General features: G+C 44.9%; 1 protein-coding gene and 1 pseudogene across 17 annotated transcripts in view; both read left to right on the forward strand.

The window, feature by feature from the left end:
* Positions 1 to 21,259, forward strand: part of CUX2 (cut like homeobox 2) — a 285,094-nt gene that overhangs the window by 166,397 nt on the left and 97,438 nt on the right. For 15 of the 17 annotated variants that reach the window (XR_005379159.1, XM_038575085.1, XM_038575075.1 and 12 more), the window contains 2 exons: positions 15,122 to 15,232; positions 18,811 to 18,858. Coding sequence is in view for 15 of the 17 variants with exons in the window: in XM_038575075.1 (XP_038431003.1) it covers positions 15,122 to 15,232; positions 18,811 to 18,858 (159 nt within the window). In the remaining 2 variants the exon portion in view is untranslated. Of the gene's footprint in view, positions 1 to 15,121; positions 15,233 to 18,124; positions 18,238 to 18,810; positions 18,859 to 21,259 lie in introns of those variants that run through there. The other 2 variants (XM_038575083.1, XM_038575084.1) reach the window with 2 other exon arrangements.
* LOC106557829 lies at positions 8,781 to 9,307 on the forward strand (annotated as a pseudogene).

The following is a 21,259-nucleotide window of genomic DNA, read 5'->3' on the forward strand; positions in this document are numbered from 1 at the left end:
TCTAGGTCCCAAAGTAAGTTCTTTCCACTCTTATAGAATTGTGTTTTTTTTTTGTTTTTTTTGTTTTTTTTTTTTATGATAGGCACACAGTGAGAGAGAGAGAGAGGCAGAGACACAGGCAGAGGGAGAAGCAGGCTCCATGCACCGGGAGCCCGACGTGGGACTCGATCCCGGATCTCCAGGATCGCGCCCTGGGCCAAAGGCAGGCGCTAAACCGCTGCGCCACCCAGGGATCCCTGTTGTTTTTGTTTTATTTGTGTGAAACATTTTGTAGTTATCAGAGCCCTTTCATATGTGTTATTATATTCATTTGAAACACAAGGAAATTCAGTGAGGGAAATACTCATTCAAGAAATGTCTAGGAGTGGGGCACCTGGGTGGCTCAGTTGGTTAAGCATCCAATTCTTGGTTTTAGTTCAGGTCATGGCCTTGGAGTGGTGAGATCAAGCCCCAAGGTGGGTTCTGAGCAGAGTCCATTGGGGATTCTTTCTCTCTTCCTCTCCCTTCCCCTCTGTCTTCCCCCACCCCCTGCTCATGCTAGTGTGCTCTTTCTCAAATAAAATAAATTAATAAAATCTTAGAAAAAAGAAAGAAAGAAAGAAAGAAAAAGAAAAAGAAAGAAAGAAAGAAAGAAAGAAAGAAAGAAAGAAAGAAAGACTAGATAGATAGATAGATAGATAGATGATAGATAGATAGATAGATAGATAGATAGATAGATAGATAGATAGATAGATAGATCGGTCTTAGGGGCACCTGGCTGGCTCAGTTGATGGAGCATGCATGCAACTCTTTGTCTTGAGGTTGGGTTCAAGCACCACATTGGGCATAGAGATTACTTTAAAATCTTTAATAAAAAAAAAGAAAGAAATGTCCATTAAGCTTTGCTTTATGCCAGGCACAGGCCTAGATGCTGAGACTAGAAAACAAGACACACTAAGTCCCTGCCCTCCTGGAGCTTTTAGTCTTAGAGAGGAGGCTGATGCTGGAATATGCAAATAAGCTTATCTTTGCAAAAGATGATGAATACTCTGTGAAAAAGGAGCAAGGAAGGGGTGATCTACTCTGAAATTTGGGGGAGTAGAGGCAGGGAGGATCCCACTGACAAGATACAGGAGTTGTGGGGAGGGGAAGGGATTGCAAATAAAGGGAACAGGCTTTTGCAATTGCCTGAGGTGGGGTAGAGGCTGGTGCATTGGAAAACTCAAAGTGTCTAGAATTGAGGGAGAGATAGCCCCCCACATAAAGCCAGGACCTTGAGCATTGGCTGGACCCTGTAGTCCCCAGTGAGGAGAGTCTGGATTCTAATCTAAGCCCATGGCAAATAAATTATGGAAGAGTTTCAAGCCAGGGAGAGGCAAGAACTGATTCACATTTGAACAGCTCACTCCAGCTGCTACATGGAAATGGGTTTGTAGCAGGTAAGAGTGAGAGCAGGGAGAGAAGGAAGGAGGCCCCAGAAATAGTCCAAGCGAGGGATGGTGGCAGCTTGGATGAAGGCGGCAGAGGGGGTGGTTATTATTTCTGGACAAGTTAGAGATATTTAAGGTACTTGGCTGGGATTCATTCAGTATTTTTATTCTCTTCATGCTACAGGTGGGGAAACTGAGGCTCAGAGAAGTGCAGTGACTTGCCCAGGTCAGAGCTAACAAGTGCAGCAGGCAAGATTTGAACCCTGGGCTGAATGGCTACTGCAAGCCCAGTGCTCTACATTGCTTCTTGGTACTCTTACTTCTGGGTTGCTTGACTTGATGTCCATCCCCCATCCCTCCAGCTCAAATGATGCTCACAAAGCAGGAGCATCCTCATTTTATAGATCAAGAAGTTGGGGCTCTGGCATTAGGCTTTTCCAGCTAGAGACTAGCAGAATCAGGATTCAAGCCCAGCCCACACTCCTAAGTCTTCATCTAAGCCCAACAGTGGGAAAATCTTTGTGTGTCCTGGGGCCTCTCTAGGCGCTCTAGAAAAAGAAAATAGACAAGATGAGCGAGGAGAAGAGAAAGGATGTCCACAGTCCCTAGTCTAGGTCAGACCAGTCTGTCATTCTGTTTCCTTTTTATCAATAAATACAGTAAAACCCAATTCTGTATAGACTGTGTGTCTGTTGGTAGGGGGAAATTTTGTTATGTCTCATAGTACAGAGATAAAAGGCCTTTCTGGTATGGGGAGAGAACATTTGGAGAGAAGGGTCTTATCAGTATTGTTTTTGGAAAATGGCTTTTGTGGTTTGGGGAAAGAGCAGGACACCCCATCTTGTGGTAAGGGTCTGAGTTTCATCTTAGAACTTTCCTCATCAGATCAGTGCCTGCCTCATATGGGCTTCCCTGTCCATCACTTTACTTAGAGCACTAGGAAAGCAGTAGGGGGTGTAAGGGAGTCCCTGGTCCGTTTCAGGTAATTAAAGCCACCTTGGTGGGAATTTCACATTAATGTTTATAATAAACATTTTAATAAAATATGGGTAGATAAAAAGAGACAATTCCCAAAAAAAAGTTGTTTTCTTCTTCCACCCCTTTTGTTCTTTCCACTCTGCAAATGGAAGAATTATGCATTAGTACCCTACGCACCTTGGTGTGGACATAAGACTGGAACCCTGAACAGGAAACAGCTAGTTAGGTTGCTTATTGAGGTGTCAGGGCAGTCTCAGATAGGAGATTGAGTTGTGGGGTCATCTGAATAGTAGAGGAGTCTTGCAGGAACCCTCAGGTGATCCTGCCTAGGCAGCCCCCTTCAATCAGGACCTCCTTCCTGGAGGTGGCATCTCAATAAATAAATACCTTTCAATCATAAAAAGAATAGCCACAGTATATGGAATGCAGCCAAATTAGGGCTGGTCTTCAGGGATGTCCCTGGGAGTCAGGTACACCCACAGAACAGGGTGAGGGGGGCATTTACTTTGAACTCTGGCTCCCTCTTCCCCCTTACCACCCCTACAAAATACTCTTCTTTGAAAATGTTTCCATCTTCACACTTACAAAACTAGACTCCACTAGACATTTACTAACACTAATTCCTCCCATTTGTTTAGGAAGAAATTGCATCTATACATTTCTTCATATCCTCCCAGTAACCCCTCGAGATATCTTGCTTTTATTTAATGAGTTAAACAGTGGGGCAGTGGGAGGTCGCACTTGCCAAAGTTAACCAGCAAATTAAGGGCCAAGCCAGTGCAGGCCCGGGATTCCGAGTATGAGTCGTGTGTGACCGTGCCCAGTTGCCTCCATTTGAGAGCCCTCTCTCTCTGTCTTGCCTTCAACCTCCCAGTTGCTCAGTGGCATCAATTCCTTTCCAGGAAGTCCTGACACTCATCGCCTCTTTCTCTTACCTGTTGCCCCCACTCACTCTCGCCTCCCTGGCAGGTAGCAGGAGTCAGTGTATCTGCTCTCCTGGCTTCCAGGCTCATTCTCCTGCCAATGTGGCTTTCCAGAGTTGCCTGAAGCAAGGGCCCTTCTCTGCTTGAACAGCTTTCTCTGGCTTCCAATTACTTTTGCCTTAATCTCATGGCTTTCTGACCCTAATTTCCAGGAGTCCCTAATATGTTTCCAGGCAGTCATTCACTCCACAGCAGAGCCTGGGTTTTCCACCCTCCACATCTTGGCCCATGGGTCTTCCTCCTCAGATGCCAGCACCCATATTCTATTGCTACAGCTTTCTCCCCACACACTTCTCTTCGGACTCCTGTGCTTTTGCGTGCCTCTCATCTTCCACCACCGAGCTACTCGAGGCTCCTAAAACCCTATCTTGCACACAGCAGGCTCTCTATCAATACTTCCTTCTCCACCTGGGTTGTACACCAGTCATCACCTTAGCCCTGTACATCAGTGAATTTTTCCACAGCTTTCTGAGATGGACTGGTGCGTAAAAAGGAGAGAGAGAGAGACTTTCTTACACACCCAGTCCACCCCCACTTCAAAGGATAGGCTGCTCAGAAAAATGAATTTAAGAAAAGATATTGAAAATGGTACAGACTTTAGAAGTAGTGCCCTGGTTTGGAGAAGAGAGTTTCAGATTTAAGGCCCAGCATTGCTTTTGCCTGACTGTGCCTGATGATGAGTGACATCATCTCTTTAAGACTTGTTTTCCCCAGCTGTCAGAGATGAGATGAACCAAGACATGAAAAGCAACACCATATAATAAGCACTTAGTTCCTGTGATGTGATGAATAATCACCACTGTGGCCCCTAGGAAGTGCCTGGCATTTAGTAGGTGCTCAGTGAACCTTTGATTAAATGAATGAGTGAATGAATGAATGATTACTTGATATGATTCCCCCTTCTTTTTTTTTTTTTAATTTTTATTTATTTATGATAGTCACACAGAGAGAGAGAGAGAGGCAGAGACATAGGCAGAGGGAGAAGCAGGCTCCATGCACAGGGAGCCCGACGTGGGATTCAATCCCGGATCTCCAGGATCGCGCCCTGGGCCAAAGGCAGGCACCAAACCACTGCGCCACCCAGGGATCCCCTGATTCCCCCTTCTTAACAGAGGTGGGTGAAGCACACAGAGGGCAGCTGCCTGACCAACTCGCCCAGCTGGACCAGATGTGTTGGCCCTAAGAGAGGAACACCAGGGACCCCTGGCTCCTCACCTGACACCCGCCAGAGTGAGGACTACTTTATTTTCCTGGTGCTGTGAGGTTTTGCATTCTGAGAACTCCGGAATATAAAGCAGCAATCAAGGGCAGGAGGAAGTGATCGGATGTGGCTCCCAGTTCGTGGCGAGATAATTAGGTGTTTGATTGGCATCCTCTCTTAAGGACAGCCACCTCCAGGTCCTGCCTGCTGCAAGAGCTGGCTTGTTTTCCTGCCTGATGTTTAGGGCTATGATGGAGCCCTGAAGGTGGGGCGAAGCACCGAGTGGGGGCAAGTACAGGGGGAAGGAGATTGGGGCCCAGCGTTGGCCATCCCACCTTTCATTTGCTCATTTATTTATACATTCATTTACTCAACAGTATTGAGCACTTACTATAAGCCGAGCATTGGGGATACATCAGTGACCCAAACAGACAAAGTTTGTGTCCTTCTGGATCTGACATTGGAGGGGGGTGGGCAGTGGAAACAGATGGTAAACAAATAAGAGAAGCACCCTCATAAATGTGCTGATAACAAGTGACTTGGAGAAAAGTAAGCAGAAAGAGGGACTGGTGAAGTAGGAAGGAGGTGCTTGTTATTTTGAATAGGATAGTGAATCAGGCCCCTGTGAGAAGGTGATGTAAGAGCCCAGACTAAAGGAGGCAAAGGAAAGATCCATGTGGAATTCTGAAACAAACAAACAAACAAACAAACAAAAACCCAGCATTTTGGGCAGAAGGAACAGCCAGTACAAAGACCCTCTGGCAGGAATGTGCTTGATGTGTTCAGGAGTCAGCAAGGGCCCCATGTGGCTGGAGGAGAGTGAGCAAAACAGAAATAGAAGGAAGTGAGGCTAGAGATGAATCACGTGAAGCTGTGATGTTGCGGTGAGTGCTTTGGTCTTGGCTCCCAGTCAGTGCGAGCATGGAAGAGTTTTGAGCAGAGGAGAAACAGGATATACAAGTTTAGCAGCAACCCTGTGACTTCTAGATGGGGAAGGGAATGAGGGTGACAGGGAGCCCAGTAAGGAGGCTCCTACAGTCACCCAGGCAGGCGATAACAGTAGAGAAAAAGAGAAATGGTTAGATCCAGCTGACAGAATTTGCTGATGAAAACAGTGTCCCCACCCCAGCTCTGGGCCTCAGCCCAGCATCAGGGCATGGAAAGTTGCCATTCCCTTGAGGCCTTAGCATTGGCATTGGCTCCAGCTCAAGCAACACCCTAGGCCCTTGAGCACCCAGCCCTTCCAGGCACTTCCTGCAGCCTGGAGCCTGTGCCAACCACAAGCCTCTCATCCTGCCTCTACCACCAAGAGGGAGTGGATGCTGTGAGTCCATTTAACAGCAGTGAAGCTTAGCAGCAGAGAAGCCAGTGGTCTGCCCAAGCTCTCAGAGGTAGTAAGCAAGAACATCCGAACTTGAACCCACACTGCCTGCCAAATGTCAGTTCTTGGCCTGCCTCCAATGAGAAGCGAATTACCACCTGGATTTTCTGGAAGCCAGAGCTGTGAGGCCTGCTAAGAGGGCCTGATGGACTACAGTTGTAATTGTGTTGCCTTTGTGACCCGTGACCTGTGGCTCTGTGAGGGCAGGATCTGGGTCTGGTTTGTTCCAGGCAACATTGTAGGTGCTTAAATAACAGTTGAGTGTAAGTGGATGGATGGATCGATAGATCGAAGGACAAACAGATGGACAGACAGAATGATTAGGCCCAGCCATGCTCCTGGTCTTCAAGTCACATGAGTCCTTGTTGAGGACAGACAGGTCAGAGAAAGTTTGCCATGTCAGCATCTGGAGGAAAGAATCCAGAAAGACATAAGTTCAAGTCCCCATGATGCCACTTCCCAGCCATATGACCTTGGATGAGTGAGTGGCTTTGTCTCTCTGCAGGTACTATGTGTAAAATGACACCTGCATCACAGACCATTCGTTTGCTCCCCAACAGATGTTTCTAGAGAATCTGCTGCGTGCAAGCACTGTTGGAAGAATTTAAATGAACTTTTGTGTGCCAGTTAGCATGGAGCTAGTATATGTATAGTAAGCCCTCTATGGGGCAGTTATCATATTATTGTTAACACTGCACTGGGAGTTTGCTAAGAAGTGTTGGCAACCTCACCCATACACCCAGGCCTCGAGGTTTGGCCACATTCCCCTTAATGGGCTCTTTGACCCGAATGTGAACTGTCTGTCACCCCAGCCCAGCTGATGGAATGTAGTAAAGCTAGCTTGGCAGGTAACTTTTTCTCTTAGCACCACCCCTTGCTCCTGCCTCAGATAATTGGCCCGATACATCTTGGCATCTGAAATTTACATACGGCATGGAGAGTGATGGATGGCTCTGGTAACCAGGCTGTCTCTCAGCTGCAGCTCAGTTATTCATCTCGGCGGGCTGCGGAGCCATCCATCTTGTTCATGGCAGGCTGGCATGGGCCCTCCATCCCAGGTCATCCTGCAGCCTCCTCCTGGAGCTGGCTTCAGGGGCCCCTCTGCAGGTGCCACTCCCACCATGCCCCATGGCATCTCGTGAAACCCTTCTCCTTAGTGTTTGCCCGAGACTCTGATGGTCAAGCCTTGAATGGCTCCATGGACTGAAGATGCAGAATGAGACCTTTGGCGTGCACAGAGAGGGTCCCACCTTGCTTCTGCTACAAAGGACTTCTCATGCTTCTATCTGCTAAGAGTCATTCATTCACAAATGTTGATTGAGTGCCTACTATGCACCTGGCACTGAGCTAGAACCCCCAGCTGCAGCAGTGAACAAGATAGGCAAAACCCTTAGCTTAAGGAACTGACATTCCATTGGAGAGTGTGAACAGTGAAGATCCTAGACATTGTGCCAATTACTTTACCTACTTGGAATCTGGTTCTCAAGGGATCTTTATAATAACCCTATGGGTACAAATTTTTATTCCCATTTTACAGACATAGAAGTTAAGGTTGAGTCTTGTCCAAGGTTACACCACTAGTGAATTCAAAGCCAGAGTTTGGATGCAGGTCTGTGGGCTCTAAATTATATCATTGTTTCCCAGACAAACCAGGCTCTTTCAGAGCTTCTGATACCTAGCATTCTTTCATTCATTCATTCAGTCAGTCAGTCATTCATTCATTTCACCAACAAACATTTCTAGAGTGCATGCTATGTATCAGGAACTTTTCTAGGCAGGGAATATATAATATGGAAGAAAGGACCATAAAATCTGTCTTGTTATCATGGAGTTTTCATTGTCACAAATAAAATAAGTAAGTGAAGTACATAGTGTATTTGATATGACACATGTTAAGGAGAATAAAACTAAACACAGGATCAGGGAGACCAGTTAGGGGGTTATTGTAATAATTTGTTAACTGGGATCAATCTGCCTGGGATGCTTAGCTTCTGTCTGACACACATATCCTTCTGGACCCAGGTCAAATGTTCTCATCTTGGTGACCCTTCCCCCCAGTCACAGGAAGTCACCTTGCTCTCTGTGTTCCCATTGTACTTTCTTTATACTTCTTTTATCATATTTAGGCACACAGTGTTGGAACCAACCTGTCTTCTCCACTACACTGTGAACTCTTCAAGAACAGAGACTGTGTTTGGTGATTTTTGTATACCAGTACCTGGCACTGTACTTCGCACAGAATTGTGGCTCTAGTAATTAGTTGGATAGATGGGGGTGGATGGATGGCTAGATGGATGGATGATTAATTAGATGGATTACATATGGATGAGTGGATAAATGGATGGGTGATTGGATGGATGTGGGATACAGGGTTTCCATCATAGTTTACACCTTACTGGGTACTGGCAGCCCCTGCCCAAGTTGGAACCACACAGTGATTTCATTAGAAGAGGTAGGTAAAACTCTACCCCTCCCTTGCCCCTTCCTTTTCCATACCCCCTCAGAGGCAATACAGAAGATATATTAGGGTTTCATTCCTCTAAGCACACACTGGAGATGATGTCTCAACAAGTTGGCCTATGTCCCCTTTTACCATAATTATTTATGCCCTAGCTTGTCTACTTTGGTTTATGAACTCTGAAAGGATACAGATTATATCTAACTCATTGTTGCCCTCCCCCTTATCTAATGTCTGGCACACTGGAAATATGGATGGATGGATGGACAGGTGAGTAGATGGATGAGGGCACAACATCTCTGGTTAGATCTGTCTACAGTAAAAAGAAAGCAGAGTTCCATGTGTGTGTTTGGGGGAGTTGGTGACTATATTAGAAGTCATAACCGCCCCTCTCTTCCTCGGCGCCGCCTGCGGAGGTGGCAGCCATCGATCGCTGGGCATCATGGCTGCCCTCAGACCTCTGGTGAAGCCCAAGATCGTTAAAAAGAGGACCAAGAAGTTCATCCGGCACCAGTCAGACCGATATGTCAAAATTAAGCACAACTGGCGGAAACCCAGAGGCATTGACAATAGGGTACGCAGAAGATTCAGGGCCAAATCTTGATGCCCAACATTGGTTACGGGAGCAACAAGAAAACAAAGCACATGCTGCCCAGTGGCTTCCAGAAGTTCCTAGTCCACAACGTCAAGGAGCTTGAAGTGCTGCTGATGTGCAACAAATCTTACTGTGCAGAGATTGCTCACAATGTATCCTCCAAGAACCTCAAAGCCATTGTGGAAAGAGCAGCCCAGCTGGCCATCAGAGTCACCAATCCCAATGCCAGGCTGCGTAGCGAAGAAAATGAATAAACAGCTTATGTGCGTGTCATATTTGTGTTAATAAAACCATAAAACTACCAAAAAAAAAAAAAAAAGAAGAAGAAGTCATAACCACTGCTCATACTGGTTTTCCATGCCTCGCCTGGAATCTCAACCATCACTTCAGCCACATATCCTTATAGGAGATAATGTATATAACAGTACTTAGTATACTCCATGATATTAGCATAAATATACTAATAGGAACTCAGAAACATTAGCTATGAGCTCTTGTTTTCTATAGGGAACTTCTGTCTGTGTAAGATTTCATTTGAAGACAAGGTTCTAGAGCTTTAAAAAATAAAATCTGATATTGTTTTATCATACATTTTCTGATAGGACAAATATCAGAAAGGATTAGGAGGAACACAAAGGAGATGCCTGGACTTGGAAGGGAGGGTCTATGAAGCCTTTCTGGAAGAGGGGACATTGAAGCTGAGACAAAAGGATGAGTAAGATCAGTTACAAAGAAAGAATGGAATCATCTGGACTGAGGGAATGAAGTCTGGAGCCATACAGTTGGGAGACGCTGGTGCATTTGGAAACCTCAAGGAATCTAGTCTGGCTGGGAAGGAAAGGAGGAGAAAGGAAGATGAGAGGGACCATCTGACAGGGACCCAGTAATACCTAAGGTCCTCACTTCCTTAGTCCCCAAACCCCAACAATAACTGCATTCTTTTTAGAAGATGTCTTTTTGGAGTTGGCTTTTGGGGGACATGTATGAGTGTGGGGTTGTCTTGGGAGCTGAGAAGAGTATGAAAATATGATGGGGACCGACATACATGTAACACAACTCAGGTTGTGTCTGATGTTTTTCCTCCTGTGAGAACATAGCATGTAGCCCAAAGTTTTATACGTAGTTGACACTTTAGGATCGGGTGTTAAATTTCAAAAGCAAGTATTCTTGTAAGATTCTCTTTCCCTTCAGCTTGGGAGACACGGTTTAACTGAGAATGTTCAGCCTGCCTCCCTGGAGATAAACAAGTTTTCCTCCCCACCTAAAACCACCTTTCTCCCTCAGGAAATCCAACCTCTTAAACAGTTGTGTAACTTCAGCAGTCTAGACTGTGTTTCAGTTTCCTCATCTTTAAAATGGCAGAATAAAATTGAGCTAATTTTTGTTGAAGTGTGGGACATTGACCAATGGACATGAGATGATTGTAAGCAGCTAATTGACCTGGCTTTAGAGGGATCAACTCATGCCAGGAGGAATACTTATTCCTTTTCAGTACCCTTCCATTTCTTCTCCTTCTAATAAGAGGAAAGTCTGCATGATGCTAACCCTACCTTTAACACCTCTCCAGCACTTGGTAACTGACCTCCTTTTATAACAAAGACAAACAGCAAGGCTTTGTTTTCATTGTAGTTTATTTCAATGGCTGCCATCTGTTTATGACCTAGGATTCTCTAATGATAAAAAAGTTTGCTTTAAAAATGTACTTATTTAGATTAAAAATAAGGGGGAGTCATTATGAAGGTCAAGAATAGGCAAACAATCTGCGATGCTAGGGTCAGAATAATGGCTACCTTTATTTAGGATGTACTCACAAAGAGGTACAAGGGAGCCTTCTAAAGTGCTAGGAATATGAACTCTATATCTTGATCTGGGCAATGGTTGCAAAGGTGTAAAAATTCAGTCTTAAAATTGAACTTAAACATGTCTCAATTAAAAAGATAGAAATAAGAGTCCAATTAAAAATAAATGTTAAATAGTAATTCATGTGGACTATCCATATGGCAAAATGCATGCCAGAGGGGTATGTGTGGTTGAAGTTTGGACATGATGGACTGGACAACCCCACAGTTTCCTTCTGGTTCATAGATGCCGAGACTCTGAGTGCTTTGGAGATCCTAGGTCTCAAGATTGCCCCACACACTAACAGCATACCCTCTCAGAGTTAGGGGCATTCCCTGGGCAGTTGGCATTTAAGGTGGGGAAGCAGCAGGGCTGTAGATCCCATCTTCCCCAGAAGAGACCTTCCACCCCACCCCAGATTCTTCCTGCTGCTCCTGGTCCTGGGTGCAGCTCAATCCCAGCTTCCTTTTCTCTGTGCATTGGCCTGAGCCTCAGCTGCATCCATCATCTGCTTCAAGCTCATTAAAATTATTTCTTTTTAGTTGCAAATGGGCTGTTTATGATGATCATTATTTGAATGGTCTGCGCCGGGCTCCGGGCTGTCTGTCTGCTGCTGATGGCAGGTTAATCAGATGAGTCTCCTCCCGGCCTGGGCCTGGTCCAAAGTCTGGGGCTGTGTTAATCATGGCTCCCCTAGGGCTGGGGGCTGAGGGCCAGGGTGGGAGAGGAACTGAGTTCTGCTTGATCATCAAAGGAGAGGCCCTGCTAGCTATGCATGTGTGTAGTGGCTCAGACACTCATTTCTAAAACTCAGCTTCAGACCAGTGCTGGTTTATGTTTGTGAGAGTTTTTTTCGTTGCTTCAAAATAGATATAGTTCTGGGAGCTTTTTTAAGTGTTTTTACTTTATTTATTTATTTATTTATTTATTTATTTATTTATTTATTTATTTATTTAAAGTAGGCTCCACACCTAGTATGGAACCCAACACTGAACCTGAACTCTTAAATCTGAGATCAAGACCTGAGCTGAGATCAAAAGTCGGATGCCCAATTGACTAAGCCACCCAGGCATCTCACATGTATTTTAAAGACGTGTTGATTCTATTGTCGCCTTTTTTGCTTTGTTAATGTTCAAATACCCTATCTTTTAGGGTGAAAGGGAGTGGTTTTTAATGTTTCTCTTTGATGCAGTAAAACTTGGCCATACTGTGTTGCTCGCCTTCTCTCCTTTTTTTGGTGATATTTTTATTGACCTGTAAAATCCAGAACTCTTAGAATCACTGATTTAGTTAGATGTTTTCTGAGCACTTAGTTTATCTAAATAGCAGAATAATATCAGCCAACATTTATTGATCACTTGGTACTATGCTTGATGGTTTATATAATTATAGCATTTAAAACAAGCTCCCTAAATATTCCCTAGCTAGTGGGAAAGTGGAGCAGAAGTCCTATGAAGTGCTAGGCATTACAATTTTGCCTTTATTATCCACTAAGAGGTTAATCCATGCCTGAATTATTAAAACTGACTGTAATTTGTTTCTCAGTCCCTTCTTGCATCACCTAACAGACACATTTAAGTGCTTATTTCATAAGATGATGTATGTAAGGAGCTCAGCATGGTGCCTGATACATGTAAGCACCCAATGAATGGTAATTATGATTATTATGTAGTATTATTGTTATTGATGATGTTGTTATTAGTGAGTTTACCGTAGAAATGTGGCAGGAATCAGGGTTGAAGGATGAGCATTAGAAGTAGGCAAAGTTGAGAGGAACATGGACACTGTTTGCTCTTCTAGGGCTCAACAGGAAAGAAAGACACCATGAGCTGGGCTTATGTTAGGCCTGGGGCTGGGAGTCTGTTAATATTCCCTGGCCTGGTGTCAACTCTGCTGTGTTGGCAACATGAATGCAGTAGACAGATTTATAACCACCAGCACCCTGGGAGGTTCTTGTGAAGGGACCCAGTGCAGGCACACAGCATAATTGTCTGGTATGCACATCAAGTCGTTGGACTTACCCTACTGTGAAATTTCCCCTCAGAGCCTGGGTTTGATGTTTTAACTGAGGAGTCCAGGTCCAGATCCAGCACCAGCCAGAGATATTGGTTGCTGTGGTATGGAGAGGGGCAGTGTCCCAGAGATTAGAACATAATGTCAGATACATGATAATCCAAAACCAAGTGATGTCAACCCAAGTCCCAGTTCTGCTTATTCTGCAGCAATGTAAAAATCACATCTTTATCTTCAAGACTGATGAAAAAAACTTAGGAAAACTGTGAGCATTCTATCACAACTCACATTGACCATGACACTCCAGTTCTTCTCTCCTGCCAAGTGAGGTTCTGTCCAACTGGCTGCACCACCTGGTCTGGTGTTATCTACCTTTGATCATTCCTTTTGCTGCAGACCTCTTTCTAGCCACTCAATATTTTGGTTGAGGTTGATTGTAGCTTCTTTGCTGGAAACTATGATTATTTTTATATTATGATAAATCAGAAGTCTCCCTTTTTTCTTCTGTCACTTTGATGGACTGTCAGAAACTGTTTCTGTTTCTGTCTGTCCTCTCTAATGATACCTTCTTCCTCACCTAGCTTAAAATTCCATGGAGCATTTGTACAGGAAGACCCTGCACCTTTGAGTTAGTGTACCTAGTGCTGTGGCAAAGAAGTGACTTCAGCACCTTGGAGAGCACCACGTTTCTGATTCCCTTGCCCCTCTATTTTAATCACTGCTTTTTTTCCTTGACCTTCTCTCCTAGTCCCATGGCTCTCCAAAGAGGTTAGACATTTCTCCAGAAGTAGAAAATCCCTTGCCAATTTCTCCCTAAGGCACCATAGGCAGAAACACTTATGCTGGGCTTAGGGTAGGCTCTCCAGCCTCTGATGGGTATGAGGTTTATGGTGCTATGGTGAACTGCTATAGAGCAGATTTACCGACTCAGACATGATATAAGACAATTACCATGCATTTCGTCTCTTACAGGGAAAAGGATTTGCAGCGGGTTAATAGTACTTTTATTTCATTATCTAATGGTAAAAGTGTTTCATTGTGTGTGCAAGATGAATGCGTATTAGCGATGACAAATGGGGTCTTTCAACACGGTGCCGGGCCTCATCATACATATGTTAGATTAAAGAGTTCACCCTAGAAATACACTCTTGCATCTGCGTGTGTGTTTTTAATAAATCTGATTGCAGAAATTTATTGCATCACCGGATTTAGGAAATTATGGGGCTTGATTGCTGCAAATATAATCGGGTGATATATACAGAAATGCTTCTCGAGTTATGGTCCAGAAAAAAAGCCCATCTCAGGATGGTGCAAGAAAGCAGCAGACCACATAAACAGAGCATTTCTTGAATTATGCAAATGAAACCCATGACAACTCATGGTGAATTGTACTCCCCCTGTGAGACTACTACCATTAAAGCAAAGAAAGCTGAGAGAGGGGTGATCAAATATACATGTACGACCAGCAGACACTGTCTGTGATGTATGTGCCTCCCCCAGTACCGCACTCTCTTTCTTCCCCTCAACGGTGTGTCCTGTAAAAACCTGGTCTGGGCCTTCATTGCACATAAGCAGGCAAAGCACCTTCCAATCCATTTCTTCTGAATCCAGGAGCCTTTGGTGAAATATTTCTTATACTTGAAGTGAACCCTAAATGATTTACTGCAGGATACACAAAAGGTCAGCTTGCTTCTTATTGGCACCTTCATTTTTCCAAAATCTACTGAAATTAAAAAGCCATCTATATCTTAAAAGGCGTATTTATGAACCCTTAAGTGTAAGTAAGTCATAGTTGGAACAGTTCCCACCTCTGATATATGAAAGCTGTCGACAGCACTTTCTTACACTATAATATGCCCATACAATATGCCGCACTTTACTATTTTGACACGGTTTGGAGATGTTTTCTACAGTTACTGACAAGCTTATGCCATCACTCCTTTGGAAATTTAAGAGGTGGGGCAGAGGGTTGGGGGAGAGATTGAAAAAACAACTCCACCCAACTTTATGGGAAATTATTGATCTTCTGAGGAGCAAAAAAAGCTGTCCTGGATTTTTTTCAGTTGCATCCCCAGTTTTGTAAATTATTCATTTGTGCCAGGAGTCAATATCCTGTCTTCTCTCAGCTTTGTAAGTTAAGAAAACTTGTTCTGAATGCTGTTTTGTATGATGATTAAAAAGGAAGAGGAAGGGGAAAAAATCTTTTTCTTTTCTCTCTCTCTCTTTCTTTTTTTTTTCTTTTTTTTTTTTTTTTATTGTTTCAGAAGGAGCTTAATTCCGTCGCTTCCGAGCTGTCTGCACGGCAGGAGGAGAGTGAACATTCTCATAAACATTTAATTGAACTCCGCCGGGAATTTAAGAAAAATGTACCTGAGGTACAGTATATTTGCTGTTATAGAATTAACTCAGTAGGAATGCAGATTTTTCTCTGTTCAGACTATATTTTGGAAGTAGACATTAAGTGACTAACAAGAAAAGAAGCTAATTAGCCACAAAGAGAAATTACAGCCCCCAACCTTTGGGTGTTTCTTGGTATAGTGGTACTCAGTGGTGCTATCTAAAGTGAGGGCAGGACGCTTCTCCATTGAAGTCATTGTTTCTGAGCGCTCCCTAAAACATCCATTTTGCCCCATATCATGTCTAGTCAAATGCTGGGCCTTGACAGCAAAGACAGTTTATCTAGATTTCTTGATTTTATTTTGCTTTTCTATTGGTGCCTGGGAGAGGACATCTATAGGCTCCCCCCACCTTCTCTGGGCTTTCCCTCAGTCTCCTCTGAAACTGCCTCCCACTGCCATAAACAGATCACATTCTTTCCCTTCACCTCTTGCCTTGCAACTCCAGCTGCCAGGTCTGTCTTTCCCAGCTGGCCCTGAGGATGGTCCAGATAATGACTAGTCCCACCCCCTAAACCACCCCCACCCCCTGCAACGTAAGGGCCCCCAGGGGAACCGACTAGAATGGACATGTTTTTGTTTTTTACAGGGACGAATGTATTAATTCCTTTACTTTTTCTATCAGGCTCCCTGTTGCTGTTCAGGTTAAAAAAAAAGATGGATAAACACAAATAAGAAAAATAAAGCCTTCTGATTCCATATGATGTTATCAAGGATGTGACACATCAGAGCCACTATGGGAAATGGAGTCCCTGACTATCCCCAAAGCCAACTATGCTTCTCTGGTCAGCAGAGGTTAATAGCTGACCTCTCTGTCCTAATCTACTCAAGTGGCCTGGATCTTAGAGGAGGGTGAGGTAGTGTCTGGCATTCTGGAAGTATCAGACTTGGAGATGTTGATTCCACTCTACCTGTTAGAATCATCCATGGGTCCTGTTGCCATCTTTCTGATGGAGGAGGGGACCACAGAAAGGTGGAGAAGAGTTAGGCCCACCCAGGAATCAGGCTACATGAGCATATAAGGGTCAGGTCTTCTAGCTATGAAATCCTCCACAAGTCATAAATATCTTCGGTTCTTTAAAGCAAAAGAGGGAAGTGGACTATAGCTAGCACTTGCCCATGGAGCAAGTATGGAAGGGATCTTAGGTTTGAGAGCTGAGGGAGGGTGCCCTTGGAGAAGAAGTGAGAATCCCAGATCCAAGTGTCTCCCACATCGCAGCTTCAGAAAGGCCAAGTCAAGTCCTGGGCTTGAGTCCCAGCACTAAGAAGGCATAGGTGATGCTGAGCATCCTTTGTTTCCTTCTTAGAACAGAGAATGGTTTGGTATTTAAACTGATTCTCTGCCCAGAGAGAGGGTACCAAAAGCTTTGCCTCTGACTCTCCATTCTGTGGGAAGCAAAGATGAAGCAGCCCTACATCTTCCCAGCTCTACATGCCCTCTTTGGTCATCACAGACCCTCCATCTCATCCTTCTCCCCAGGTCACATGGGAGCCCTCAGGTGATGAGGGAAATCCAGGCCAGGTTTTCAGCCTCTGAGTTCGGCTTACATAATTTTAATACTGCATAATTATGCAATTATGTAATTAGGAGGAATAAGTTTCCATTCCTATTATAGTCGCGCCTCTGAAAATTCTCATTTTTGGAACTAGTCTCTCCTGATTGGGAGAGTCATGCCAAGGTTTTATTTAAGAACATCATCTGGCTGGTGCCCAAATCACCTCCCGCTGGTGCCTATGCTCAGCTTCTCCCCCAGGGATAAAGCACACGGGACAAGGGGCTTCTAGAAATGGTCAGTATTGGCCCAAAGCCCTGCCACCCACCTCTCAACCTTGGCGCTCAGATTTGAGTCCTCTTGAGTATGGGACTGTGCATACAACTTATGTGGGTTGTCTGTTGACCTGCATTCAAATTCCAGCTGAGCCACTCATTCACTGCCTGACTTGAGCAAGCCAGCCCTTCTCAGGACCTTGGAAAATCAGGGGACTAAGGAGATGGCTTCTGAGGCCCCTTCTTGGCACTAACATTTCCTGAACCTGGACCAGAAGTTTAACCTACTCATATGTTTTATTTGGTCTGCAAAGTCTTTCAAGTTTTACAGTAAGTTACCAACATTTAGCATTTCAGAAGATTTTACCCAAAACCCCAGATTTCCAATATCTTTTGTGACTCTTTAGTAGATCTGGTCACGCAGAGGTTCCATGCCCACATGGCAGTCACCAACTGGAGCTGAGCAGCTGCTACATCCATTACATGGTGCTTGGGTTCTCCCAATATTGCCATGGGACCTCCCTGCCTGCCTTCATCATGTCCACAACCCGCCCCCAACCCTGGCCTCTGTGGGCATTTGAGTTCACAAGCTGGGACCTAGGTTTTCATAAATTTCCTTTTCCATGGCTCAGCCCATGTACCCATAGTTCCTTGTGATCAAATCCACTAGATTCACATGCATTCCCTATGTCTCTCCAAGGAGTCCTAGGGGACACAAATTAGGAGGGGTACCCAGGACCCAGAAGAGGGATCATTTTCAGGGACAGAAGAACAACCTTATCTCATAATTAAGGGATTTTTTTCTTTACCTGAACATATGTATTCTTGTGCCCATGTCTTCCTTTCCAGCTTCTCTCTACTGTCCCTTCTCTCCCCACACTCTTGAGCCCCCCTCAACTCCTCCTTCTACAGGGGTTTCTCATGGGCCCTGACAAACAGCACTTATGGGGTCACCAAGGGGTCTCAGAGGAAACTGAAGCATTTAGGGTGGAATCTTGGTGACACTAGGTTCTAAAAGACCTCTGTCTTGTGTGCTGGGGAGAACTCATAGGAGCCAACCAGGGGAGCCCTTGTGAAAGGCAGGAAACTAGGGTCCAGAAATAGGAGGCTCCCTTCTGAAGATAGCCCACTGCCGTAGAATTCATCAAACATTTCAGAACCTCTCCTCTGAGCTGGGCACCACTCATGGCACCTTCTGGAGAGGAAGGAGAGACAAGTATGGAAGTGATGTTGCTAAAATGCAAAATGGAATGTTTGCCAAAGAGGGGCAGTTGGATGGGAAAGCAGACAGAGGTGGCCACCTGAAGGAGTCATCCCTGAGCAAATGGTTGAAGGACAGAAGGTTTTCATGAAGGGACTTTGGTGACTGGTGCTGTGTGGAGAGTCAAGGCACCTCTTCAGCAAGGGTCACATGATGCACCACCAGTTGCTTGAGTACTTTGCCTAAAAGAGTATTCCGTGATCAGATCTATTTGGGAAACACTCTTTCCTTCCTCCCTCTTCCAGAAATCCCCAAAGTGCATTATAGTAAAGGCTCCAAAAAGTCCTGCAGGGAAGACACTTGATGTTGGACTTTATTTCCCAGGCTTATTAGGCTGGCATCATGTGTGTGTGTGTGTGTGTGTGTGTGTGTGTGTGTGTGTCTATGTGTAGGTGTATATAGGAGAAACCCTAGTGAAATCCCATGGAGCACCCGTCCCATGGGACACATTTGGGAAAAGCTAGCTGGGGGGACAACAGGTGCATCCCACCTGGCACTGGGTGAACTCTTCGCTGATCTCTTTTTCAGGAAATCAGAGAGATGGTGGCTCCTGTATTAAAAAGCTTCCAAGCTGAGGTAAGACCCAAGGCCCTGGCATGTCACAAAAACATTCCCTGGTTCTCTCTCCTATCCCACCTGGAGTTGCCAGAGGGGGTTAGCAGCCTCTAGAAGCTTGGGAGAAACCTGCCTATCCCCATTGCAAACTCTACCCTATTTTTTCCAGATCAGCCAATAGTGATGTGATGAGGATGGGTTCTCTGTTCTATTTGATGGGATTCCAGTGTCTGATCCCAAAAAAATCTCCCTCTCCCTAGACTCTGTCCAGCCCATACACCAGCTTTGCTATATACGTATCTGTGACTTTGAACAAACCACCTTACCTACAGGCTTGGTTTCCCATTTTTAAAATTAAGAGGTTTGAACTTGGTGACCTTTGCTCTCCCAGGCCTTCTGCTCTGCTTTGATTCTCTAAGGCAATCTTGCAGATAAGGCCACTTACCAGCCCATCCTAAAATTTACTGTCCCACCATCTGAGTATAAAATTGACACTGTTCATGTTCTTTCCTGAAAACCCATCAGGCCCTCTGTCCTTGGGCAGCAGCTGAGCTGTATCCAGCCAGTTGTTTCTCTTGCCTTCCTGGAGCCCTGTCATGGGGCTGTACCTCTCCCATTTCTCCTCTTGGCTTGACTTTATGACCAGGATTCTGATAATGTCCACTGGTCCTGCTGGCAAGGGAGGCAGGCTAGGAAGAGAATGGAGGTCCGCTGAGGCAGGGTGGTGGAAGGGGAAGACTTTTGTCAAATGTTCCATCTTCTGGGGGTGGGGAGGCTCTTCTCTGTCTCCCCTGGATTCGGGCAGGACCTTGGAGGGATTGGCCCTTCTCCGAACACTCTGGTGGAGATGCATTTTACGTCTGTTGTCCGCCAAGCGCCACATTACTTTAAATCTGTCTCTTTGGAACCGCGTAAGCGCATGAGGCAATATTAACATAAGCAATAACTGGATTTACACAAATGTCACTGATTTCCATATTTTTCATCCCTTCATTTTATTACTGAGTTGACTGATGTGCTTATTTATTTATAGGGCCATCCGGTATTGATTCATTTGGTTGTGAGGTGCCTGAACTGAAAGGGGTAGTGGAGGGGTGGGTGGCCAGGAAACAAACCAGAAAGACCAATAATGTTGGGAATTTGTTGTCATGGCTTTGTGGTTTTAAAAAAAGAGGCTCCCATCTGCACAATGGTCCCATGAGGGGTTCTCAGTATACAAGCCCTCTCAGGCAGCTGATCCCTCTGCCCAGCCCAAAGACAGACGCCGAGCGTCACTTTCTCAGCTGTTTCCTTGCTTGGACAATATGGACTGGGCTTGTCTTAGCAACTTAGAGCCTCAGTTTCCCTATCTGTTTAAGGGAAGAAAGACCCTCCTGGTCTTTTTGTGTTGTTTTAAGGACTGAGAAATAATGCAAGGAAGGAGTTTAACCTAGTGCCTGGCACACAGAGAGCTTCCAAGTGTTAAAGAACGGACTCTGGAGCCAACCTGGGTTTGAATCCTGCCTCTGCCAGTTCCTCACTGTTTGATCTTAGGCAAGTTCCTTAACCTCTCTATGCCTTTACCTCCTTATTTATAAAACTGAGTAATAAGTAAACCTTCATAGAATCGTGACTGAGGAAGAACAAAGTCATACCCATAGAGTGCTTAGAATGTTGCCTTATAAGTCCTAGTTATTTTATTATTCCTGTTATCAGTCTCCTCCAGTACAGGTTTATTTGGCCTCTGCTATGCTTGGGCTGGAATCTGCCTCTTTCCTAAGTAGATGTTCAAGGCTTTTCTCCAAAAGAAGGGGGCTTTCTATCCCTGAAGGGAACAGGTGTGACTTACATCATTTTTTCAATAGGAGAAAGAGTTCAACATTACATTTGAGTGATGATCCAGAGAATATCCCAGTGCAGTGTGCAAAAAGCACGTGCACATCAGACTAAGACATGGCCTGAGTCTCAGCCCTGCTGCCTGCCTAGCTGGGTGGCTGGGGAGAGGTTCCTTAACCTCTCTAAGCTGCATGCAGCTTTCCTTCTCTGGCAAATGAAGTTAACAGTAAGGATTCAAAGAACTAAGGGTGGAGGCAGTTGACACAGTGTCTGGCACACAGGGGGTACTCAGTAACTCACCAAGGGAGAGAAAGTTTTAGTGGGTCGGAAAGGGAAGACGAAGCTAAATTTTCATTTCCAAATCCATGTGGCATGTCGAATTCACAGTGTTTTAATAGCTGAGGATCTCCAAAGAACTTCGTCAGTTTTCTTAAGGGGGCTTTCCATCATCCCTTTAATGTACCAAAAACACTACATTTGTCTGGAGTTTTATTCCTGAAACCCCTGCTTTCTTCATGATCTATTGACTAATCCATCGAGGCCGCCATGTCCCTCCCTGTGCCTCCGGGGAGAAACGCTACCAAAGAAAGGTGTTAATAAAAAGCAT

This window comes from Canis lupus, chromosome 26 (genome assembly GCF_011100685.1).
Source record: "Canis lupus familiaris isolate Mischka breed German Shepherd chromosome 26, alternate assembly UU_Cfam_GSD_1.0, whole genome shotgun sequence".
Lineage (NCBI taxonomy): Eukaryota > Metazoa > Chordata > Mammalia > Carnivora > Canidae > Canis > Canis lupus.